Genomic DNA, 22,516 nt, shown 5'->3' on the forward strand with positions numbered 1-22,516 from the left:
CCAGAAGACAGAAGGATATAATTACCATACTGTGTAGCAGGGCTGACCTGGCAGCTTAGGGGCCTGGATTCACAATTATGGATATGGCTAATAGAACACAGTATGTCTAAGGGCAACATATATGGGCAGCAAATAAGGATACTATTCAGTTTTTACCATCAGAATATTAATGATGGAAGACAACAAGGAAGCTAAGGGCAGTTGCCCTAATAAAGTCACAATACCTTTCCCAGTTACCCAAGCCAGTTTTTCAACCCAGAACACAAAATGAAGAGGTTTGGTACCCAGGAGGAAGGACCTGGCAACAACACAGCATGCACAGACTAAATTCCCTATCTGACCCCAAACGGAATTCTGGCCATTTACTCAGAACTGTACACTGGAGAGAGGGATAGATATATCCAATGTTTTGAGGGGAGGCTGTTGGACACAGTCTGGGTTGGCACTGACACTCAGGGGTCTGAAGCATCATCATGGTGGGGAGAGGGGGAGGAGAACATGTACAGGCACAGTAATAAACATCAGTGTTGATCAAATTATAAATGTATGTGTTAAGTGCTCTTATACTGCATACATTCATGGACTGGAAGAACAAGTATTGTTATATCTATGCTACCCAAAGCAATCTACAAGTGTAATGCAATCACTATCAAAATGCCAACACGATTCTTCACAGACGTAGAATAATCCTGAAATTTGTATGGAACCACAAAAGACCTTGAATAGCCAAAGCAATCTTGAAAAAACAAAACTGTTAGTAACACAATTCCAGACTTCAAAGTATATTACAAAGCTGCAGTAATCAAAAGAGTATGGTACTGGCACAAAAACAGATGCACAGATCAATGGAACAAAATAGAAAACCCAGAAATAAACCCACAATTATATGGCCAATTAATGTTCAATAAAGAGGTATGCAATAGGAAAAAGACAGTCTCTTCAACAAATGGGAGTTGGGAAAATTGCAGTTACATGCAAAAGAATGAAACTGGACACAAAAATAAACTCAAAATGGATTAAGAATGTAAATGTGAGACAGGAAACCATAAAAATCCTAGAGAGAAATCCTCAGTAATTTTTCTGACATCGGCTGTAGCAACATCTTTCTAGATATGTCTCCTGAGGCAAGGGAAACAAAAACAAAAATAAACTATTGGCAACTACACCAAAATAAAAAGCTTCTGCACAGCAAAGAAAATAGTCAACAAAACTATGACAATCTACTGAATGGAAGAAGATATTTGTAAACGACGTATCTGATAACCAGTATCTATAAAGAACTGATACAATGCAATAGTCAAAAAACAAAAAATCCAAATAAAAAAATGGGTGGAAGAAATGAACAGACATTTCTCCCAAGACTCCTATGGCCAACAGACAACACATGAAAATTTGCTCAACATCATTCATCAAGGAAAATGCAAATCAAAGCCACCATGAGATATCATCTCACACCTGTCGGGATGGCTAAAATAAAAAACACAAGCAACAGGTATTGGTGGGAATGTGGAGACAAAGGAACCCTCTTGCATGGTTCATGGGAATGCAAACTATTATAGCCACTCTGGAAGACAGTATGGAGGTTCCTCAAAAAGTTAAAAATAGAACTGTCCTATGATCAGCAATTGCACTAACTGGGTATTTACTTCCAAAATACAAAAACATGAATTCAAAGGGAGACATGCATCCCTGTGTTTACTGCAGCATTATTTACAATGCTCACATTATGAAAGCAGCCCAAGTGTCCAATGATAGGTGAATGGATAAAGATGTGGCACATATATATAAAAGTATATTATTCAGCCATAAAAAAGAATGAAATCTTGCCATTTGCAACATGGATGGAGCTACAGAGCATAATGCTAAGCAAAATCAGAGAAAGACAATTATATGATTTCACTCATATGTGGACCTTAAGAAACAAAACAAACCAAGGAAAAATAAAAAAGAGCAAGAGAGACAAACCAAGAAAACAAACTCTTAATTACAGAGAAGAAACAGATGGTTACCAGAGGGGAGGTGGGTGGGGGACAGATGAAAGAGGTGATGGGGATTAACAAGTACACTTATCATGATGAGCACTGGGTAATGTATAGAATTGTTTTTAAAAAAATTGTATATACTGTGGACTCAGCTTATAGGTCATTTCCTTATCTCTCCATGTGTAACCAGAATTGACATAATAGATGGCAGGGCGCCCCACATGCATCTTTGGCCTGTAGGACACCGGCTATCCCAGAGGCCAAACAGAAGCCTTTGAAACTGCTGTGCCCTCCCTTCCCACACCCACTGGCCAAAACAGTATATAACGTGCTCCTTTCAGATTATAAGCAGTTCACATTCATATGTAGCAGACAACATTCATGTACAATTTTGCTCCAGGGCCATGTTAACTCTCCTGACCTCTGTCAAATTTGAGAGTTCTGGACATCTGGTCACGCCACAGAACATATATCAACACATTTTTAAGCTTATCGAAATAAATGCGACAGAAGTGGCTAGCACAGTGGAGGCCCTAAGACACACTGTACCAGTGTCCAGTGTGGGAGAGAATATGTAAGAGTCGGTTTCCATTTCAATTCCTCCATAAAAGGGAAAAATGATTTGGAGGCTCACAGAGTACACTTAAAAGAAAACCAAGTAACAAAAACAAGGGAAAAATGCACTACTGGTCACTACTGGAAGATAGTAGTGACATGACTGACTTTGAGACTTGCAAGGAATCATTTATCCTGTTTTTCCTCTGCAGTTCTCTACTGCAACTAACAAATGAAAGCATCATCACATATTACTGCTATTCTGCAACCCCTAATAATTGGTGGATAAAGGCACTGATCATTAATGGCAAATAATAATCCAGGAAGAGAACAGATATTATGTGCCACCTGATGGAAGAATATCAGCATCTATGAAGCAATGCTGCACCTCTCTCAACAGAAAAGCTAAACCTGATGAAGTCTGTGGATCCAGGATAAATTTATAGGAAATATAAAGGACCAAGGAGTATCAAAGGAATGTGAACAGCAAAATTTGGTCAACTACCGAACAAAGAACCTGCTTTCCTTATAAACTAATTACAGGGGGAAAAATGAGAAAGAGAAATGAAGTGGATGCTACTACAATATATGGATTTTAATTGGATCTTGAGTCCAACAGATTGTTTATAAAATTGAATTTGTTTAGGGAATTATTCGTTTTTTTGGTGATAATGGTATCTGGTATTGTATGTTTTAAGGAGTATATACTTGAGAGAGTGTGGAAAATGGGAGAGGCAGAGAGAGAGAATCCCAAGCAGGCTCCACGTTCAGTCCAGAGCCCCATGCAGGGCTCGTTCTCATGACTGCGAGATCACGACCTGAGCCAGTATCAAGTCAGATGCTTAACAGACTGAACCAACCAGGCACCGCTTAACAAGCATGTATTTTAATATGCATAATATACTGAAATTTTATGAAGAAATGCATATATCCAGGATTGCTTTAATGTATATATGGGGGAGGGGGCACATGAGTGGGGGTTATGGATTAAACAGAATTAGCCCTGAGTTGAAAACTGTTGAGGTACTTGGACGTTCATTATTTACTGTATGCTTTTATATGTAATTAAACATTTCTATTAAAGAATTTAATATTATACACCCGACACCCCCCCCCCCCCAACAAAAAGCCAAATCACCACTAGAACTTAAGAACAGTCTTTCTTTAGTTTTCTCCAGCTAGGCTTGAATGATCACTGAGGACCACCGAGTAAGCATTGAAAAACAAACACTTCTTACACAGGTTAATAAAACAATCAGGCTCAGATGAACAGAACCATGTAGGTAGGCTAAAGTAAAATAACATGGGTGAGACTGATTTCATTTCTGGCTCTGAAGTTTTCAGCCTACATATTTAATACCCACTGTCCAAAGAGTAATACATTAGGAAACAGAATATACATGAATATAATGACACATTAGTCACTATTCTGTCAAGACAAAAGGCCTCTTAGTCATATAAAATCAACCTAATACTTCATCAACTAAGTTTTAAGAAAGTTATTACATTTCAAAAAAATTTTCCTCTTTATTTAAACATAAAACACATTTACAGCATGCAGGTTAACTTAAAATTATATGGCGTCTTCCCAAACCAATGATCTTTGAGTGTATCTTCAAGCACTGAAAATAAACCCACATACTCCACAGGTATACTCAAGACTCTTTTCTGTCACCTCATATCAAATTGAAAGTTACAAATAGTAGTTTAAGTTAGGCAAATAATTTAATTGCTCACCATGAATAAATATTATTCTTTTATTTCACTGAGTTTCTCTTCTGAACCATTTATCAATACCATTCAGAGGAACGTTGATATTGTCAAAAAAAAAAAAAAAAAAAAAAAGACACCGCAAATTGAAATAAGCGTCAATGTTCCAGATGATCAGAAATTTTCATTTATAAGAGTAAATGCTGTTTAATGACCTACCGTAGCAAATAGAGCAGTTCACTGAAAACTAATTTATGAAATTCTTTGTACACTTTGTGAAAGTTTGAAATTATAAATAGAAAAGAACCATTTCAATATTAAAAAACCCTAACATTGTGTATTCTGAACCACATGCTAGTTACAATTGTTTGTTACACAGCACCAATACCCGTGATACATCTAACAAGAGTGAAACTACCATGTTCAGATAAAAGAGAAAAAAAAATCTGCTTCATTTAAGAGTACTGCCAAAGAAGCAAGCTTTCTTTTGAAAACAAAATATAAATGTCTATGTGAATGCAGCCAAATATTTCTCCATTTAGAAAACTATCATCATAAATAGGCTATAGCACTTTTTTTTTTTTTTAAAGTTAACTGTATTACTTCAATCTTGCTGCACACCAAGGTTTCACCTCAATTTCTGGAGTGTTTCTTTGATCAAAAGCAACACAATCATTTTAAAGGTTGCATACTACAACAGCAAGGATTTTTGACTGTTAAAAAAATAAATAAATAAATTTATCTTTTAAATCAAAACTATTATAAAAGTGGAAATTACAATAGTTAAATAGAAAAATAAGCCAATTATGATCTGAGTCTTCTGACTATGGCTCCAAATTTAATACAAATATCTGTGTATAAAACTTTTTCAAAAAGTTAATTCTGCCAGCCAGATCCTAACACAGAACTCTCCAACTTTCTTTACTGACTGAATAACCTTAAATCCTCATCCTCTGCAAATTTCTGCTAACATAGCTGTAGTCACCCCACGCACAGATGAAGCAAATATTGAAACCTCTTTCCTTATTACTTTTATAGCTTCTGAAAATAAACTTGACGTCGCCTAATCAGCTGAGAAGAATGGCAAAAACAGGTACACTTAGTACTAATTACAAAATTAGGGGCTATAGCCAACACAATAATTTGAGGATTAGTGACTTGCAATTTATTATTTCTAGACTAAACAAGAAATAAACTATAGTGTATGACTTGGTGTTAACAGATTAAAAACACCTCAAGGATTTCAGACCAAAATTAATCAACGTGTTTCTAAGTCCACCATATACTTGTCCTGTTCTTCCATACTTTTTCTCAATTTTCACAGACTATAAATTTAGAATAATCGATACAGCACTAACAATATAAAATGCTGTTTGATCATGTAGTATCTTAATTCATTTCACTATATTAAGATGATAAATTAATCTGTCCAATTCTTATATTAATTAGCAGGCTCACCAGAATGAAGCAGGGTATTTTCATTCCATCAGGCCATATTGATTACAGAACTGGGAAGAGTCTCCAAACTCTCTTTCATAAAGTGAGACTGCTTTTGATATAAAATATTTCTATTCAAGATAATTTAGCAACAGGCATTTCATGAGAGAATTAAGTAGCATTGCTCAGTCTCAAATGCCTACTTATGCAGTTTTAAGGTTTCAGTGCTCAAACAGTAGTTTTCAGAAGCAAACTTCAGAGACGATACAAATAATTTTAACTCTGAAATCATTTCAAGGGATTTTAAAGTACAGTACTGACTGGATATATTTTGTGGGCATGTAGTGTTTTAAGTGGTAAAATTTAAGACATTTAATCTAAATGTTCCATTTTCCCTAAATAAGGAAGACATTGTAATAAGAAAAGCAAAATAAAAAGCAGTAGCAGCTAGGTAACTTAAACTGAGATTAAAAAATAAACACACACACACAAAAAAGTACAAAAAGCACAATCCTATATGGTACAGTTAGCTTGGCACAGTGAAGACTAAATTTAAGACACAAAAGACAAACTGTGTAATAAATAGGACCACAGTTGTAAACTGTCATTTTTTTCCCTCCTAAGACGCCAAAATTGCACTCTAGTTGTGTTGGGAAGCAGCAGAGTTTACAAGAAGAGTGGGTAGGAAACAGCTGTACAAGCCAGGTATAATTTATACATTAAAAAAAAGTTATAATTCTACAATTCCCAGGGGGTAGAGGTTATAGTCACTGAAAGACTCTGCTTGATATTATGTCCTCTTCATATTCAATTACTTTCAATGCCTGAAAATAGATGAAAAACAGAAAATATTTTTATTTATACAAAACTTGTTTCCAAACAATCATGAAAAAGATTTGTTCATAAAATACACCAATAGTTTAAAAACATTTTAGCCAACAGCTTAGACCACTTTCCCCCAAATTAAAAAGACTGGCAATATTAAATGATTTTATTCCTTTTCCTTTTACTTAAGTTTTAAACAGGGTAGTTTATAAGCAGTATAGTGCTTAAAAGGTCAGCCCTTTATTCTCCCCAAGAGAGTTATGAATGAGCAAATGAAGGAATTACATTTTTTTGTAAAAAGAAACAAATGGTTAATAAAATGGGAGCAGTAGACGATATCCATGACATTTTTAAGCCAAGGATCATGAACTAGCAAAGTTTTATACATGGTAGCTGGAAAAGAAAAACAAAAAGTGGGGGTTGGGGACAGGAATAGGGATATACAAGAGATACATGGAGTGGGGAAAAGTAACCTTAAAATAAACAATTCCAACTGCTGTTACCTGGAGGCATCTTGTATTAAACTACCTCTTTACCTCTGTGTTTAGGAAAACTCAACTTGTTGAAAGTATTATGCAAACTACAAGACCAGCCACGTAAAACTGGGTTCTAAAAGAATCAGTATTAATACACTGTTGTCTTTCCCAGAAATAAATCCAGTGTCTCAAAATGTTTCTTAATAATTAAAAATTTCTCTACATATTATCTAATTTTTCAACACTTTATCACTTACGAGGCTTGTATACTCCTCAATCATGGTTTAAGACTGCAAGGCTTTAAAAAATAACAATCACTATCCTCTGGCTCAGCAATGAAACAAACCTGCAAACGACTACACTTTTCAAGTAACTTCAAGTCTTGCAAACCTCATCTGGACAGGTTAGCTATCTCCCTCATGTGCTAAACTGCTGTCATTACACTGGGATCACCATTCTACTTTCAAGCTAAAACTTAGTTATATTTAAGTAAGGCCATGGTCTATCTTGTCTATGAATGATAGTGCAAAGTTTACACACGAATTTTGATGTGAGGACAATACCCAAAAAGAATAAACTTTTATCTGTATGTATATATATGCTTTGAAAATCCCTTTGCCTACCTACACTTCCAGAAAAGGCAACTTGCATCTACTGTACAACTGTTGTGTACTAGGTAACACTTTAACTTGTAGAATTCTCAAGCATGACTTTCATTCTTGTGGCAAAGGGGCTTCAACAAGTTAATTACTCCAAATGGAGAAAAACAGAGGCCACCTCTAATTGGCAGGAAAACCACTGTTTTACTGATGCAATACGATATTAATATTAAATTAATGCAATACAATATTAATATTAAACACATTATTACTTTATGTGGTAGTCTCATTAAGAATGGTTACTTATGCCCAATCTAATAAATGCTTTCATTACAACGAATAGAGGAACAAAGCTACTTACTATACATAGAAACAAACACACCCAGAGGTGGCATATGCTCAAGAGAACTAGCCTAGTCTCTTCAGTAAATCAATGTCATTAAAAAGGGGAGAATTTTTCTAGATTAAAAGAGACTAAGGAGGTCTAACTGAATGTAAACAGCAGTCATGGATTATACCCTGGTTTAGATAAACCAGCTATAAAGGACTTAGGAAAAAAATAACAATTAGAGAAATATGAATATGGACTGGTATTAGACAATGTTTAAAAATATTGTTAGGTGTGATACTATTGTGATTATAGAAAAAATGTTATGTTTACAGATACATTAGTTTTAGATCATAAACACATAATTTATTTTCATACTTAAGAAATTTAAAAGGAGTCAAAACAAGAAAGAAATTATATACAAAAAAAGTAACTTGTTGAAGTTTCTAAAAGTAGAAAACTCAGGATTCAACCTTATGGAACTCCGATGTCTGTACTCTTCACTATGTCACTCTCTTTTAAATCCTATACTTTGTGGACAAAAAATTTTTATGAGTTATTGGGATATTTGAATCCTTCAGACTATTGCTTAAATTCTCTACTCAAACTGAGAGCCATTCTTATCCAATGTGTCAAAGTAAAAATAAGCAAGATGCAAGTAAGTGGACTTTAGTATTTGTCAGAAAGTGTTAATAGGTAACGTAATAATTTTAGTATTTTTAGTACCCAAAGCGTGTATACATCTGGGACTTTCTAAACAACAAAAATCTGTGTTTCTGCTAGATGATGACATACTAGGCAGCTTATTATCTAGTCAATCATGTTGTAGAAGAAAATGTTCAGAACACATTGCCAAGTTAAAGAAGGCTACAAAGAAACATGTACTAGAATAGGAGCAGTATGTTATTAGAGTATTTATCAATAGTTAGAAATTTAATCTAAAAACGAAAATATGTGGGCACCTGGTGGCTCAGTCAGTTTGACTTCAGCTCAGGCATGATCTCATGATTAGTGAGTTCAAGCCCCCCATTGGGCTGTCTGGTCTCAGCACAGAGCCCACTTCAAATCCTCTGTCTCCCTGTCTCTGCCCATCCCCTGTTCATGCTTTTTCTCTCTCTCAAAAATAAATATTAAAAAAAATTATAATATGTAAAGAAAACACCAGAAAGATACACACAATAAATTGTGTGGTATCTCTGGATGAAATGTATCTTCTACTTTGTGAGAATTCTTTACTCTCCTATAAGGAACAGACATTACCTGTACAACTAGAAACAAATAAAAATCACTTGCAATAGGTAAATGGAAAAGGATACATACAGGAATAACTCAAAAAAAAAAAGGGAAATATAAATGAGCCGGTAAATATATGAAAAAAATCCAACTTCTTAATAAATCAAGGAGATGCTTATATTAAAACAGAAGTTTAAAAACTATTAATATTCAATACTGGCAAAGATGCAACAAAATAGACAGTATCCCTGGCTATGACGCAATTTGGCCTAGTCCTTCTAGACAGCAATGTACTAGTATGTATCAAGAACTTTGAAAATATTCATGCTTTCTTATAATTCCACTTCTGGGAATCTTCTGAAAATAATCTAAAAGGTAAGAGAACACAAAAAGATATTTCACACTTGAAATTTTCCAAACTGAAATTTCCGTATATGAAATTCGAAATGTGAGACATCTTTTTATAGTAAATATAGAAAAAGAATTAGCATGCTTAATTTAATTAAATGTCCCATACAGGGAATAGTTATAAGCCATGGTATATCCATTAGACAAAATACAAGAGCTTTTAAAAATATTCCAGTATGTAAGGTTAAAGATGTTAGGAACGCAAACTTGAATATAAAGTATGAGATCTAAACTATGATAAAAGACTAGAAGGAATTATGCCAAGTTACTTTTATAATCACATACATAAAAAAAAAAAAAAAAAAAAAAAAAAAAAAAAAACCCAATATGGATATCCAAAAAAGCAGTATTTAACAACCAATGGCTGAATATTTCCATGTAGAGCTGTGACTCAAAGCCAGATATAAACTACAAACCTGTGGGTAATGTGTAGAGGTTACACTTGTTTGCCTCCTCCACCTCGAACTGCTACTGGCTGGCTGTTCTGAACAAATGCACCTCCTCCACGAATTGCACTTGGATGAGTTGGAGAAGCTGCTGGATGTTGCCCAGGACGAATAGGTTTAGCTAGTGTGAAAAACAAAAGCTGACTTTAGCATAAATCTTAACACATGACTCTTCTCTTTATTCACAACAATTCCCAAATGTGGTTTTTCTTTGCCTTTTTGTTCCTCAGAGAATTCTTCTCTTTTTTTCAGTTATAGCCTTTTCTCCAGGACCTATACAATCCCTAGTCTCTTAAGAACCTAATTCCTGTATCAATAATTATTCTAAAACATGTAATATTGTTGCTAAAAGATTGCATATTCCTGCAAGTCTCTCTGCTTTAAAAATGCTCTCTATAGAGGGGTGCTCAGTTGGTTAAGCTGAGGTCTCAGGTCATGATCTTGTGGTTTCTAAGTTCAAGCTCCGGGTCAGGCTCTGTGCTGACAGCTTAGAGCATGAAGCCTGCTTGGGATTCTGTGTCTCCCCCTCTCTCTGCTCCTCCCCTGCTTACACTCTGTGCCTCTCTCTCTCTCTCAAAAATAAATAAACATTAAAAAAAAAAAAATGCTCTTTTTATAGCTTCACCTCCTCCTGACCATTTTTGCATGCTAGTCTAGTTCTTATTTATCTTTTTTTCCTGTGAATGTGGCTATTCCTCAGTTTGCTCTTCATTCTCAACAATGCCACTCTTAGGTAAGTTAGAAATAAAGACAAATACAACCATGACAACACAGAATCTGTCAATCAGATTACGTTTTCAAGTAAATAAAAACACTCAAAGTAAGCAAGGTTAAAAGGTTTTAATGTGTTCTACTAACCAATTTGTGCAGAATGTCCTCTTCTAGCCATATTCTTTGACCTGACCGCTTCCTTTATACGATCTACTTCTTGCTGATAGCGTTTGCGATCACGAGATGCATTTTCTTTGGCTTCTTTCAGTGCTGACTCCAAAGCTTTTACCCTCTCAGCTGTAGCTCTAAGTCGCTTTTCCAACTTAGGAAGTTCACAGCGAAGATCTGCATTATCACGTACCAACTAAAAGTACATAAAGAAAATAAGGATTTTAGCTTTAACAAGATGAATTGAAGAAATATGAATGTTTCATAACTTCTCGTTAGAAAAGAAAACTACATTTTATATTAATGTTTTCCATTTATCTAACAATTTAGGCAGCAATAAGCAAAGAATACATACATCCATCCAGATCCATATGTGTGTCTCACAAAATATAACTTCATTTAATTTTGGGAGGGGTTGAGGGAAAGGGTTCTTTCTCCCCACTAGCCAGTGACGGGAAATTGTAACATCTGGTAAATACCATGTTAAGTGTTAAAATCAAGTTTTGAAAGCAAAAAAAGGCTAAAATTCCCTTAACTTTACTCTGGTGCAAACATCAGGTCTACAATAACGAAATGTACAATTGAGTGCACTAAGAAACTTTAAAAATAATTAAGTCACATATCAAGGCACAGAAAGCAAAACAATAAAAACCCACATAGTTTAGGTAATGTGAAAGCATTATTTAAAAAAAAAAAAAATGAACTGCCTCATTATTTTATTTATTTCACACTCTGGGGCATTAAATGTAAAAAGACAAAAGACAAAAAAAATGTATTTGTAACTACAAAGACCTATCTATTGAAGATTTTTAAATTACCATGGGGGTGCCTAGGTGGCTCAGTTTACTTAAGCGGCTCCTGATTTTGGCTCAGGTCATGATCTCACAGTTTGTGAGTTTGAGCCCTGCATCAGGCTCTGTACTGACAGTGAAAAGCCTGCTTGGAATTCCTTCTTTTTGCCCCTCCCCTGCTCGTGCACTAAGAAAATAATAAAACACCAAAAAAAAAATTTAAGGGGCACCTGGGTGGCTCGGTTAAGCATCTGACTTCGGCTCAGGTCATGATTTTGCAGTTCATGGATTTGAGCCTCGTATCAGGCTCTGTGCTGAAAGCTCAGAGCCTGGAGCCTGCCTAGGATTCTGTGTCTCCCTCTCTCTTTGCCCCTCTCCCATTCATGCTCTCTCTCAAAAATAAACATTAAAAAAAATTTATAAAAAAATGTTTCTTAATTACCATGAATAACTGAGAAAAACTGACAAGACTTAAAATCCTAGAAAAGAAATAATACTAACCATTTTCAATGGCCTCTTGATAAAAGGGTTGTTAAAAATATTAAGTTCCCTAAAAACTGCTAGTGATTTATTTATATAATTGCTTGATTAAAATAATGGAACAGCTCAGGGTATGAAAATTCCTTAGTACTCTGAAATATATAAACACTCCTCAATTTTTTTCTTAATTTGCAGCTACCATAAAATACACTCTCTATTACCTGTTTGTGCACTTTAGTGAGTTGTTCAAGATTATTTTCAAGAAAGGAGATCTTCTGCTTTTGAGCAGCACTGCCTCCAGTGTCATCAGAATCAATCTCGGCACTCTAAGAAAAGAAGGTCAATGAATACTACAAAAACATTAAAGATTAAAAAAAAATCTAACCTTAACTACACAGAAATTGTTTTGATAATATAAAATTATTTCACTTATGAACATAAATAATCATAGTAAACACCACTTATATAAATACCCACCTCAGCATTATTTTATTACCTTTTTAACTCTGGTGGCCAAGTCCTGAACAAAGAGCTTACGCAGGTTGTGTAAAGTCTGAAGTTCTTTTGCCTTGAATTAAGAACAGCAATGTTTTTGGAATTTGGTCTTTAACTTTAGTCATAAGCCAGGGGAAACCCATTAAACATCCCACTATCTTATTTATTTTCAAGTTTTTCTTACCACTGTCTCTTCCAAACCTTTCAAGTCTTGTCTTGCTTGTTCTCGTCTATCTTGCATGACTCTAACAGAAGAATATACATAATTTTCAAGTTGAATTTCATAAAGTCATAGTTTTATTTTCAAATAAATTTTTATGCCTTATAATTTCCTTCTAAATCTATAGTTTATTAGGAAAAAAACCCCTTATAGCAGAAGAGATGAAATAAAATGCAGCAGAATTCAAAGAATAAGGAGTGGTTCTGATATTTTAGTGCCACATAGAACACACTGCTATTTATCCAAAATAATTCCTATTAAGTGGGAATTAGAGATTATAAATTATTGAAGACTAAAACATTTTATTTTATATTAGAATTATTCTAAACAAAATTATGGTTGAGATTCGCTAGTTTTTATAAAACCAACTCTGAGTTGATCCTGATCTGTGACCATCCTAATAACAGCAGTTCCACTTACAAATCGTCTTTCATAAATTCAAGATAGGAAAAGTTATAATCATGTGTTTTGTACCTGCTCAGATTCTAGAAAAGTAAGTATAGACTATATTTTTAGTATGTTAGGAAAAAAGTAAATGGTGAAAACCTCTGTTCAAGAGGCAAGGCTGAAACAATAATCGTCTTTTATGCAAAATCAAATGTGACAAAAATTCAATTTTTTTTGGCAGACCCTGAAATCTCTGAAATGACTTAATGTCATATAAGGTATATTTTTACAATGGATCTTCAACTAATATGGTAGCACAGAAATCTGAATCTTGACTATCAGTGAAAAATACAGTATCTTGCCTTTGCTAAACTACAATAACATATAGTATATTATTGCCAAGTTTTAAGGTATAAATCAAACCAAATCAGAGGTTTAAGAAAAATACCCTTTAACCTATACAAACTGAAAAATGTATTCATTGGATATAGCAAGAATAATATCTGCAATCCTCTAATTTAGTTTTTATTTTTTAAAAATTTTTAAGTTTTAAAATTTATTTTGAGAGACAGCGTGCATACAGGGGAGGGGCAGAGAGGATCCCAAACAGGCTCCATGCTGTCAGCACAGAGCCTAACTTGGAGTTCGATTTTACAAACTATGAGATCATGACCTGAGCTGAAACAGAGTCAGACACTTAACCAACTGAGCCACCCAGATATCCCCCTAGTTTTCATCTTATTTTTTTTACTGTTTATTTATTTTTGAGAGAGAGAGCACGCAAGCAGGGGAGGGGCAGAGAGAGAGGGAGACACAGAATCCGAAGCAGGCTCCAGGCTCTGAGCTGTTGGCACAGAACCCGATGCGGGGCTCGAACTCATGAACTGTGAGATCATGACCTGAGCCAAAGTTAGCCGCTTAACCGACTTGAGCCACCCAGGCGCCCCTCTAGTTTTTATTTTTAAACTTGAATTAAAACATTTACTCACGTAAGTTCATGTAGTTTTCTGCTCTTTTCCTGATCTGTAGCTTTCAATTTCTCATGCTCTACTCTCAGACGTTCCTGTTCTAACATCATTTTCTGGTTTTGGCTGACAAAAGAAAAAAACATAACACAGTATCAACAGCATTGTCTTCTGAATGGCACCATTAAAATGTTTTCATCAAATTCTTTAGTTCTATAATCTCATCACTGAAATACTCAAGACTACCTGTTATCCTGTCCTCACAGCAGGGAGAAAAGAAAGGAAGAGCACGTGGCTACTACTTTCAGTCATATAATATTTTTCATATTTTGGTTTGAAATCATGACTCTCATTCTATATTCATCATTTCCCTGAACCCTTGTCCCTAAATCAATTAGGTATTAACATTAAGATCCACATGTCAAAATTTATCATTTTTTGTTAGTCACCTCTGGTTCTTACTCAAATCATGATTTGGTTGCAGACCTCCAATTTCTATAAATTCTAGCCTATATATGCATATGGCTATGGAAATAGGGAAAACCTCTTCTAGAAAAACTAAGATGACAACAACTATTAAAAAAAAACTTCTTGAATTAAAATAAAATAAAAACTTAAAAACTTCTAAACCTCACAATTTCCAATAAAGTTTTTTCTCTGTTAAGAAATTTTCAAAGAGGAAGTTAATTTTTAAAAATTTCATCTGGAACTTAGAAGTTATGCTCATAAGCTAAAAAAAATCTTTAAGTCAAAATGACAGTATCAATGAAAAATGCAGGTTTCTAAAATGGACATACTGTCCATCAATAATTTATTATTGCCTCTTGCTAAATAGTCCATCTTTCTGTGTTACTTCTAATATCTTAGAGGGAAGAAAAGTTTACTTACTCTTGAAGATCAGTAATAAGTTTTTCTTTTGCCTCAACTTCATCTCTCAAACTACTAATTTGTTTTTGATGTGTTTCTCTGTGGCTCTGGATCTGCTGTTCAACAGCTTGCTAAAATTATTGGGGGAAAAGGATGTTAAGGTAAGATTAATCAACATAAGAATAACGAGTTCAAGTCATTAGAATCTAATGCTACATCAAACTTGCCTTAACTTCATTTGCAGTCTGAACTTTATTTAAGTGCTCCTTTTCCATTTCATGCACTTTCTCTGTTTGGGTAGAGAGAGAAAACAGGAGAAGAAATAAGCCTTAAAGTTCTTCCTATAAACCAAGGAGCAAATAGGTTTAATGAGGGATCTGTTGCTTAACAGTACTAGACTTTATCCAAATGCCATACAGTAAATCTTGCTCTTGAAGTTCAGAACATTTTGACTCTTAGTTATATCCATTGTGTTAGTATTATGGTTACAGTTTCTTTTATTTTCTTTGCCTAATCCTGGAACAGATTGGTTAGGGAATGGTAGGGAATGAGATAGCTTTCCACCACATCCCCTATATTACGATTTATACATATATATACAACCTCATGACTGTGGGAAATTCCTAGACTGACCACTTCCACATTCAAACACAATTTTGCAAAAATATGTGTCAAAGCCACATTAAAAGGTATTATTTGTTTCCTATTGCAAATTACCCATATTCCTACTATTTTCTATCAGTTTGAATATAAGTTTACTACAATTATACTAAGGGAAGAATATAGACAAGAAGTCATAAAACACTGAAAGCTAATACCTTGTGCACGAAGTTGGACTAGTTCTTCACTGAGGGAATCGACAGATTCCTCTAGCTGTCTTTTCTTCTGCTCCACATTTTGAAGGTATTCAGTCAATGATTTGATTTTGGCTTCATGCTTTTGGGAAAAAACATACTGATATGAATGAAGTGCAAAAAAATCTTACACGCACATTTTACAGATAAAGTTAACAGAAAGCAAGGTTTTATCTATGTATCTAAATATATATTGCAACAATAAAGAATTTAATCATTGAAATGGTCACCTGTTTAACTTATAACATTTGCACATTAAGGTACTGAAAGCTGACATATGAAATAATATTCTTACTATTATCTCCATCTAATACTACTCTCTTTCCCTCCTTACATAATTCCTATCTTGGTGAAGGACCTCATCCATTCAGTTGCCAAAGCCAGAAAACGGGTCTTGCAGTTTTGTCTACCCTAGAATTCTTCAATAGTCAAATCAGTTACAGCTTTCTAATAAATTTCTATACATGTCAATAAACATAACCCAGTTAAATTCATTCATGTTGCTATACTGCAGAAAACCTAGGAAAAAACTACTTGCATTACCCTTTTAATTGTTACCCAAAATAACCTATAGAAGGTCATTTTCCTTAAACTTTGTTCTATAATAATACATACTTGAGAGATACGAAGCTGGCATGCTGCTAACTCCTTTTCATTTTCTTCCATTTTTTTGTTGCTCTCAGTTTGTGTGCTTTCTAACTGTTTGCAGCGTTTTACCATTGTTTTTACTTCTGATTTCATTTTGCTAATGTAGAGCCTTGCAACAGTGAACTCTTCATCTATCATGCCAGTTCCCTCAGGCTGCTGTCAGAAAAAAAAAGAAAAATTAAAAACAATAATGTTTTTTAATGCTTGCTTGCTTTGTTTATTTATTTATTTATTTATTTAATTTATTTATTTTTGAGAGATAAGAGTGAGAGCAGGAGCAAGGGAGGGGCAAAGGAAGAAGGAGACACAGAATCCAAAGCAGCCTCCAGGCTCTGAAGCAAGAAAGCAGTCAGCACAGAGCCTGATGCGGGGCTTGAACCCACGAACTGTGAGATCATGACCTGAACCAAAGTCGGATGCTCAACTGACTGAGCCACCCAGGCGCCCCTAACGTTTATTTATTTTTGAGAGAGAGAGAGAGAGAGAGAGAGAGAGAGAGGGAGGGAGGGAAGGAGGGAGAGAGAATCAGACTCGGAGGGAGGGGCAGAAAGAGAAAGAGACACAAAATCTGAAACAGGCTCCAGGCTCCGAGCTGTCAGCACAGAACTCCACACGGGGCTCAAACCCACGAACTGGGAGATCATGACCTATGCCAAAGACAGATGCTTAACTGACTGAGCCACCCAGACGCCTCGCCTTCCTTATTTTGTTTTTTTAAAAAATGTTTTTAATGTTTATTCATTTTTGAGAGAGAGAGAGAAAGAGACAGAGACAGAGGGTGACCAGGGGAGGGGCGGAGAGGGAGAGGGAGACACAGAATCCAAAGCAGCCCCAGGCTCTGAGCTGTCAGCACGGAGCCTGACGTGGGGCTCAAACCCACAGACTGTGAGATCATGACCTAAGCCAAAGTCAGAGACTTAACCAACTGAGCCTCCCAACTTAATGTTAATACATGCTTGCAAGAGAAAAAAAAAATGCAACATAAAAACAAACAAAACTGATGACACTTGCTTCTTTCTATTTTTGATTTCCTCTTCATTCCTAATCATATGTGAGTCCAAATTAAAACTTTACAAATACTGATGTGTAGGTGGCAGAGGAAGGATGACTCTTAAGCTCACCAAAAGAACTGTGGTAACTATACATTCCTTAAGTTTCATTACAAAATTCCAGTACAATATTCAGTGTCAAAATTAAGTGGAACTTGAAAAGGAAGAAATTAAGACTGTCTTTGTTTGCAGATAGGATTGTTTAAAAAAAAAAAAAAAACTCCTAAAATAAACTATCATAGTAACATTGCAGAATAAACGATTAATATACCAAAGTCACTTCCCTATATACCAGCAACGAACAAGGGAACTTGAAATTAAAAACACAGTGGCACTGACATTGTAATAAAAAGAAAAAAAGAATTATTTAGGCATAAATGTAATAGAATAGGTATAAAATCAATAGGACAAAAGAAATCAATGTAGAACTGAATAAATGTTAGATATTCTATATTCATGGAAAGAAAGACTCAAGATGTCCATTCTTCCTAACTTGATCTATAGATTTAACATTATCTTCATCAAAATTCCTGCAAGTTATTTTATGGCTATCAACAAATTTGACTCTAAAGTTTAAAGGGAAAGGCAAAAGACCTTGAATTGCCAACACAACACTAAAGAACAACAAAATCAAAGAACTGACACTACCTAACATAAAGACTTACTAAAGCTACAGTAATCAAGATGGTGGGGTACTGACAAAAGGACAGGTAACTAAAACAGAAGAGAGCCCAGGAACAGACACACACAAATACAGTCAATTGATCTCTGACAAAGGGGCAAAGGCAATTCAATGGAGATTTTTTTTTGAGAGCGACAGTGAGAACACAAGAGAACAAATGCACACACACGCGTGAGAGAGAGATAATCTTAAGCAGGCTCCACACTCAGTGCAGAGCCCACATCTCTAGACCTATAAGATCATGACCTGAGCCAAAATCAAGAGTCAGACACTTAACCGAACGAGCCACCCAGGTAACCTGGAGATAGATCTTCAAGATTCAGTCCTAGAAAAACTATCCAGCCACATGTAATACAATGAAGCTGGACAGACCCTTTTTATCTCACAGAAAAATTAATTCTAAATGGATCATAGACCTAAATGTAAGTATAAAACCAAAAAACCTCTAGAACATAGGAGAAAATCTAGATGACCCTGGGTTTGGAGATGAGTTTTTAGATACAATACCAGAAACACAATCCTGAAAGAAAAAATTTTCAAGTTGAACGTCATTAAAATTAAAGGGAATGAAAAGATAAAGCCAGACTTGGAGAAATATTTGCAGAACACATATCTGGTAAAGGACTGTTACCCAAAATATACAAAGAACTCAAGGTAACAAAACATCCCAAATGCAAATTAAAACAAGATAACACTACACATCTCAAACCAAAAAACCAATACTTGTGACACCAATACTTGTGAGGGTGTGAAGTAACAAGAACTCTCACTCACTGCTGGTTGGAATACAAAATGCTGTAGCCACCTTGGGAGTCTCTTACAAAGCTAACACTATCTTAACATATGATCTAGCAATCATGCTCCTGGGTATTAACCAACTGAATTGAAAAATTATGTCCACAGGAAAACGTGTACACAAGTTTATAGCAGCTTTATGTATAAGTGCCAAAGACTGGAAGTAACCAAGATGGCCCTCAATAGATGAATGGATAAACAAACTAGTACATCTATACAATGGAATATTTGGTGATATAAGAAATGAGCTATCACGCCACGAAACGACATGGAAGAACCTTAAATGCACATTGCTAAGAAAAATAAGCCAGTTTGAAAAGGACATTTACTGTCTAATTCCAACTATGTGTTATTTTGGAAACAGCAAAACTGCACACATAGTGAAAAGATCACTGGCTGCTAGAGGTTCAGGGCTGAGGCATGAATAGGGTAAAAAGGGATTTGTTAGGTAATCTACATTATTATATTGTAATGGTGGATCTGAATTATGTATTGTCAAAATCCACAAAATTGTACAACACGAGTGAACCATAACGTAAAAAACACAAGCAGTACTTACTGGTGATGTTAAGAGGAAAAGAATTACATATAAATGACAAAAATATTGAGAATTCATACATTAAAAAAAAAAAGCAGCTATATGCAAGGCTGACTTGTTTTCAAAATGCTATAATGGTATAGTGAAAAAAGCAGTCTGGGAGTAAGGGAACCTGTATTCTATCACTGGCTCTACCACTGAACATAAGCCGAAATTTCTACTCTTATTTTCCCTATCTTTACCACCTTTTCATGTAAGATTAGTTGAACACAAAATGGGAAGATTTTTCTAAAAAGAAGCTGCAAATTTACAAAGCAAATTTTGAACACCATTCTAGTGTTTAGTGATATTAAGTAAATTTACTTTTCCATCCCAAAAGATTCCCACAGCTCTATCATCTCACATTAGACCACCCTAATGAATGACAGAAGCGAGTGATGAAGTGAGTGAAAAGACAAGCGAGTGAAGAGAGAGAACAAGTCAAGTCATCCAGTATTTAACAATAACATTTTTCCTCTGTTTCAATGGCATGACAATGTTAAACAATAATATATGAGGAGAATGAATCCCTGCCTCCATCAACAAACAGCAAATTTGAATAACAATTGACAAAAGGAATGTGTGTTCCACATTGCAAACTTACTCATTTCAAGCTCTTGTTAAACTGGGCTTCTTATTCTTAGTAGGCTGTCACTATCAACCCTAGTTTGTTCTGTTACAAAATTAAGCTTTAATCAAGAAGATAAAATCCAAACAAATACCTAGCGCAACATACAAATCTTTCATATTATGTGCATGTGCTTGCAGCTAAGAGTCCTAGTGTGCTTTTCTGGTCTAAGTTTTAAAACCAGGTCACTAAACGTTTTTTTTTACCACATGCCTAGTGCTAACATAACCAATGTTAGTACCCTAAAAAAGACTATCAGAAAAAAGGCATAAATAAAATAGGTGTGGCAAATTTTTTTTTTTCAACGTTTATTTATTTTTGGGACAGAGAGAGACAGAGCATGAACGGGGGAGGGGCAGAGAGAGAGGGAGACACAGAATCGGAAACAGGCTCCAGGCTCTGAGCCATCAGCCCAGAGCCTGACGCGGGGCTCGAACTCACGGACCGTGAGATGGTGACCTGGCTGAAGTCGGACGCTTAACCGACTGCGCCACCCAGGCGCCCCAGGTGTGGCAAATTTTTGATAATAACTCTGAGGTTCACAGTATTATTCTCTCTACTGTTTAAAATTTTTTATAATAAAACTTAAAAAAATTAATAAGCATATCCATCTTTTATCTTTTCAAACATTTAAAACAAACCACAGGCCAATTCATTTACAAGTTTACTCCCTGAGCTAATCTTCACTGTTGTCCCAGTGACATACTTTCAAGTACTGTAACTAACATAATTCCTAAATGCAAACATACATAGTAAAGAACCAAACATGGGGTCCAAATAAATACTTACTGAATATACTTTCTGAGTGCCCCTTATTCTTTTCTCACCTATTACCATCTACTATGCATTGCTGTTATGCATGAGATAATGGGTATGAAAAGAAATTTGTAAAAAGTTAGTAGTAAACAGAAGTATGAGTGGTGTACAAATAATTATGCTTAATATTTGGTTATTATTACTTACCTTTACATCATTATTTCCTACAGCAATTCCTATTTCTGCAAGGTCTTTTAGTAAAGATGCCATCATCTCAGCTGCTCGTTTTTTCTGGTGGTTGGTCATTTCCTTAAGTTTCTGAAGTTCAGCATCTATACTTGCTAAAGTTGCCTAACATAATCCAAACAAAAGACACAGTTAAATCTATTAAATGAAATATTACTTCAAATATTGACACATCCCAAGTTTTCACCCGGTACTTACAAAAGCATTATTTTCTAGTTCAGACTTTAAGACTTTAATTTTAAGTATTCTCTACACCCAACGTGAGGCTCAAACTCACAACAATGAGATCAAGAGTCACACACTCAACCAGCTGAGCCAGCCAGGTGCCCCTCTACTTTCAGTTTTTTGAACTAACTATTCTACCGAGTTCTGGGACAGCTCTCAGTTCAAACTTACAAAATATTTCAGACCTAATAGACTACATAAAATAGCCATATTATGCTCCATTACGAGCAGGTAGTTTGTATCATTTCACTAATTTTTGAGACTGGGTAATATTTTCTGCCTAGAAATGGGAAATTTCCATATTAATTGGATTGAATTTTCTTTCACTTCCACAGTATAGCTTATATTTGGAAACAGCATCTGAGCAAATTAATGTTAGAACTGAATTTTCTAGATGGTTTGTAGGTTTTCTTTATATACTTTCTACATACACAGTCACTGGAAAGAATCCACCTGATAATTACTACTACTACATGATATAAAGTTATTTAGGAGATAGTGATGAAATAGTATTACTGAATTTAATTACTTTAAGTTTAAAATAATAGCTGGTTTATCAACAAGAAAGTCACCACAGCTTTGAAAAGTCCAACCATTTTGGCCACTTTAAAACTAATCATTATAGCACAAGTCAGATACTGACTAAAAGTAAGTTGCACTAAAAATAAATGAGTAAAGATGCCATCATTTCAGTTTTTTGTTTCTTCTGGTCATTTCCTTAAGTTTCTGAATATCAGTAGTGTACTCACCCAATTTAATATAAAATACCAGGTATCTTTCAAGTCTCATAAGGTAGTATGCTTTATTTTTTTATTTTTTTAATGTTTATTTATTTCTGAGACAGAGAGAGAGCATGCGTGGGGGGAGGGGCAGAGAGAGAGACACACACACAGAATCAGAAGCAGGCTCCAGGCTCTGAGCTGTCAGCACAGAGCCTGACGCGGGGATTGAACTCACAAACCGTGAGACCATG

General features: G+C 35.0%; 1 protein-coding gene across 1 annotated transcript in view; it reads right to left on the reverse strand.

Annotated features, from left to right (window-relative positions):
* Nucleotides 1-3,684: 3,684 nt before the first annotated feature.
* KIF5B (kinesin family member 5B) overlaps nt 3,685-22,516 on the reverse strand; it is a 50,161-nt gene continuing 31,329 nt past the window's right edge. The window contains exons 15-26 of the mRNA XM_047065051.1: nt 21,280-21,423; nt 16,553-16,741; nt 15,902-16,019; nt 15,311-15,372; nt 15,105-15,214; nt 14,241-14,342; nt 12,829-12,889; nt 12,646-12,717; nt 12,371-12,475; nt 10,858-11,074; nt 9,970-10,120; nt 3,685-6,508 (exon numbers count right to left, since the gene is read on the reverse strand). Of these exons, the coding sequence (XP_046921007.1) occupies nt 9,990-10,120; nt 10,858-11,074; nt 12,371-12,475; nt 12,646-12,717; nt 12,829-12,889; nt 14,241-14,342; nt 15,105-15,214; nt 15,311-15,372; nt 15,902-16,019; nt 16,553-16,741; nt 21,280-21,423 (1,311 nt within the window). The 3' untranslated portion in view covers nt 3,685-6,508; nt 9,970-9,989. The remainder of the gene's footprint in view (nt 6,509-9,969; nt 10,121-10,857; nt 11,075-12,370; nt 12,476-12,645; nt 12,718-12,828; nt 12,890-14,240; nt 14,343-15,104; nt 15,215-15,310; nt 15,373-15,901; nt 16,020-16,552; nt 16,742-21,279; nt 21,424-22,516) is intronic.

The sequence above is a fragment of the Lynx rufus genome, unplaced genomic scaffold (assembly GCF_022079265.1).
Source record: "Lynx rufus isolate CCGP_SWC_20201006 ecotype Redwood Valley unplaced genomic scaffold, mLynRuf1.p SCAF_7, whole genome shotgun sequence".
In the NCBI taxonomy this organism is placed as follows: Eukaryota; Metazoa; Chordata; class Mammalia; order Carnivora; family Felidae; genus Lynx; species Lynx rufus.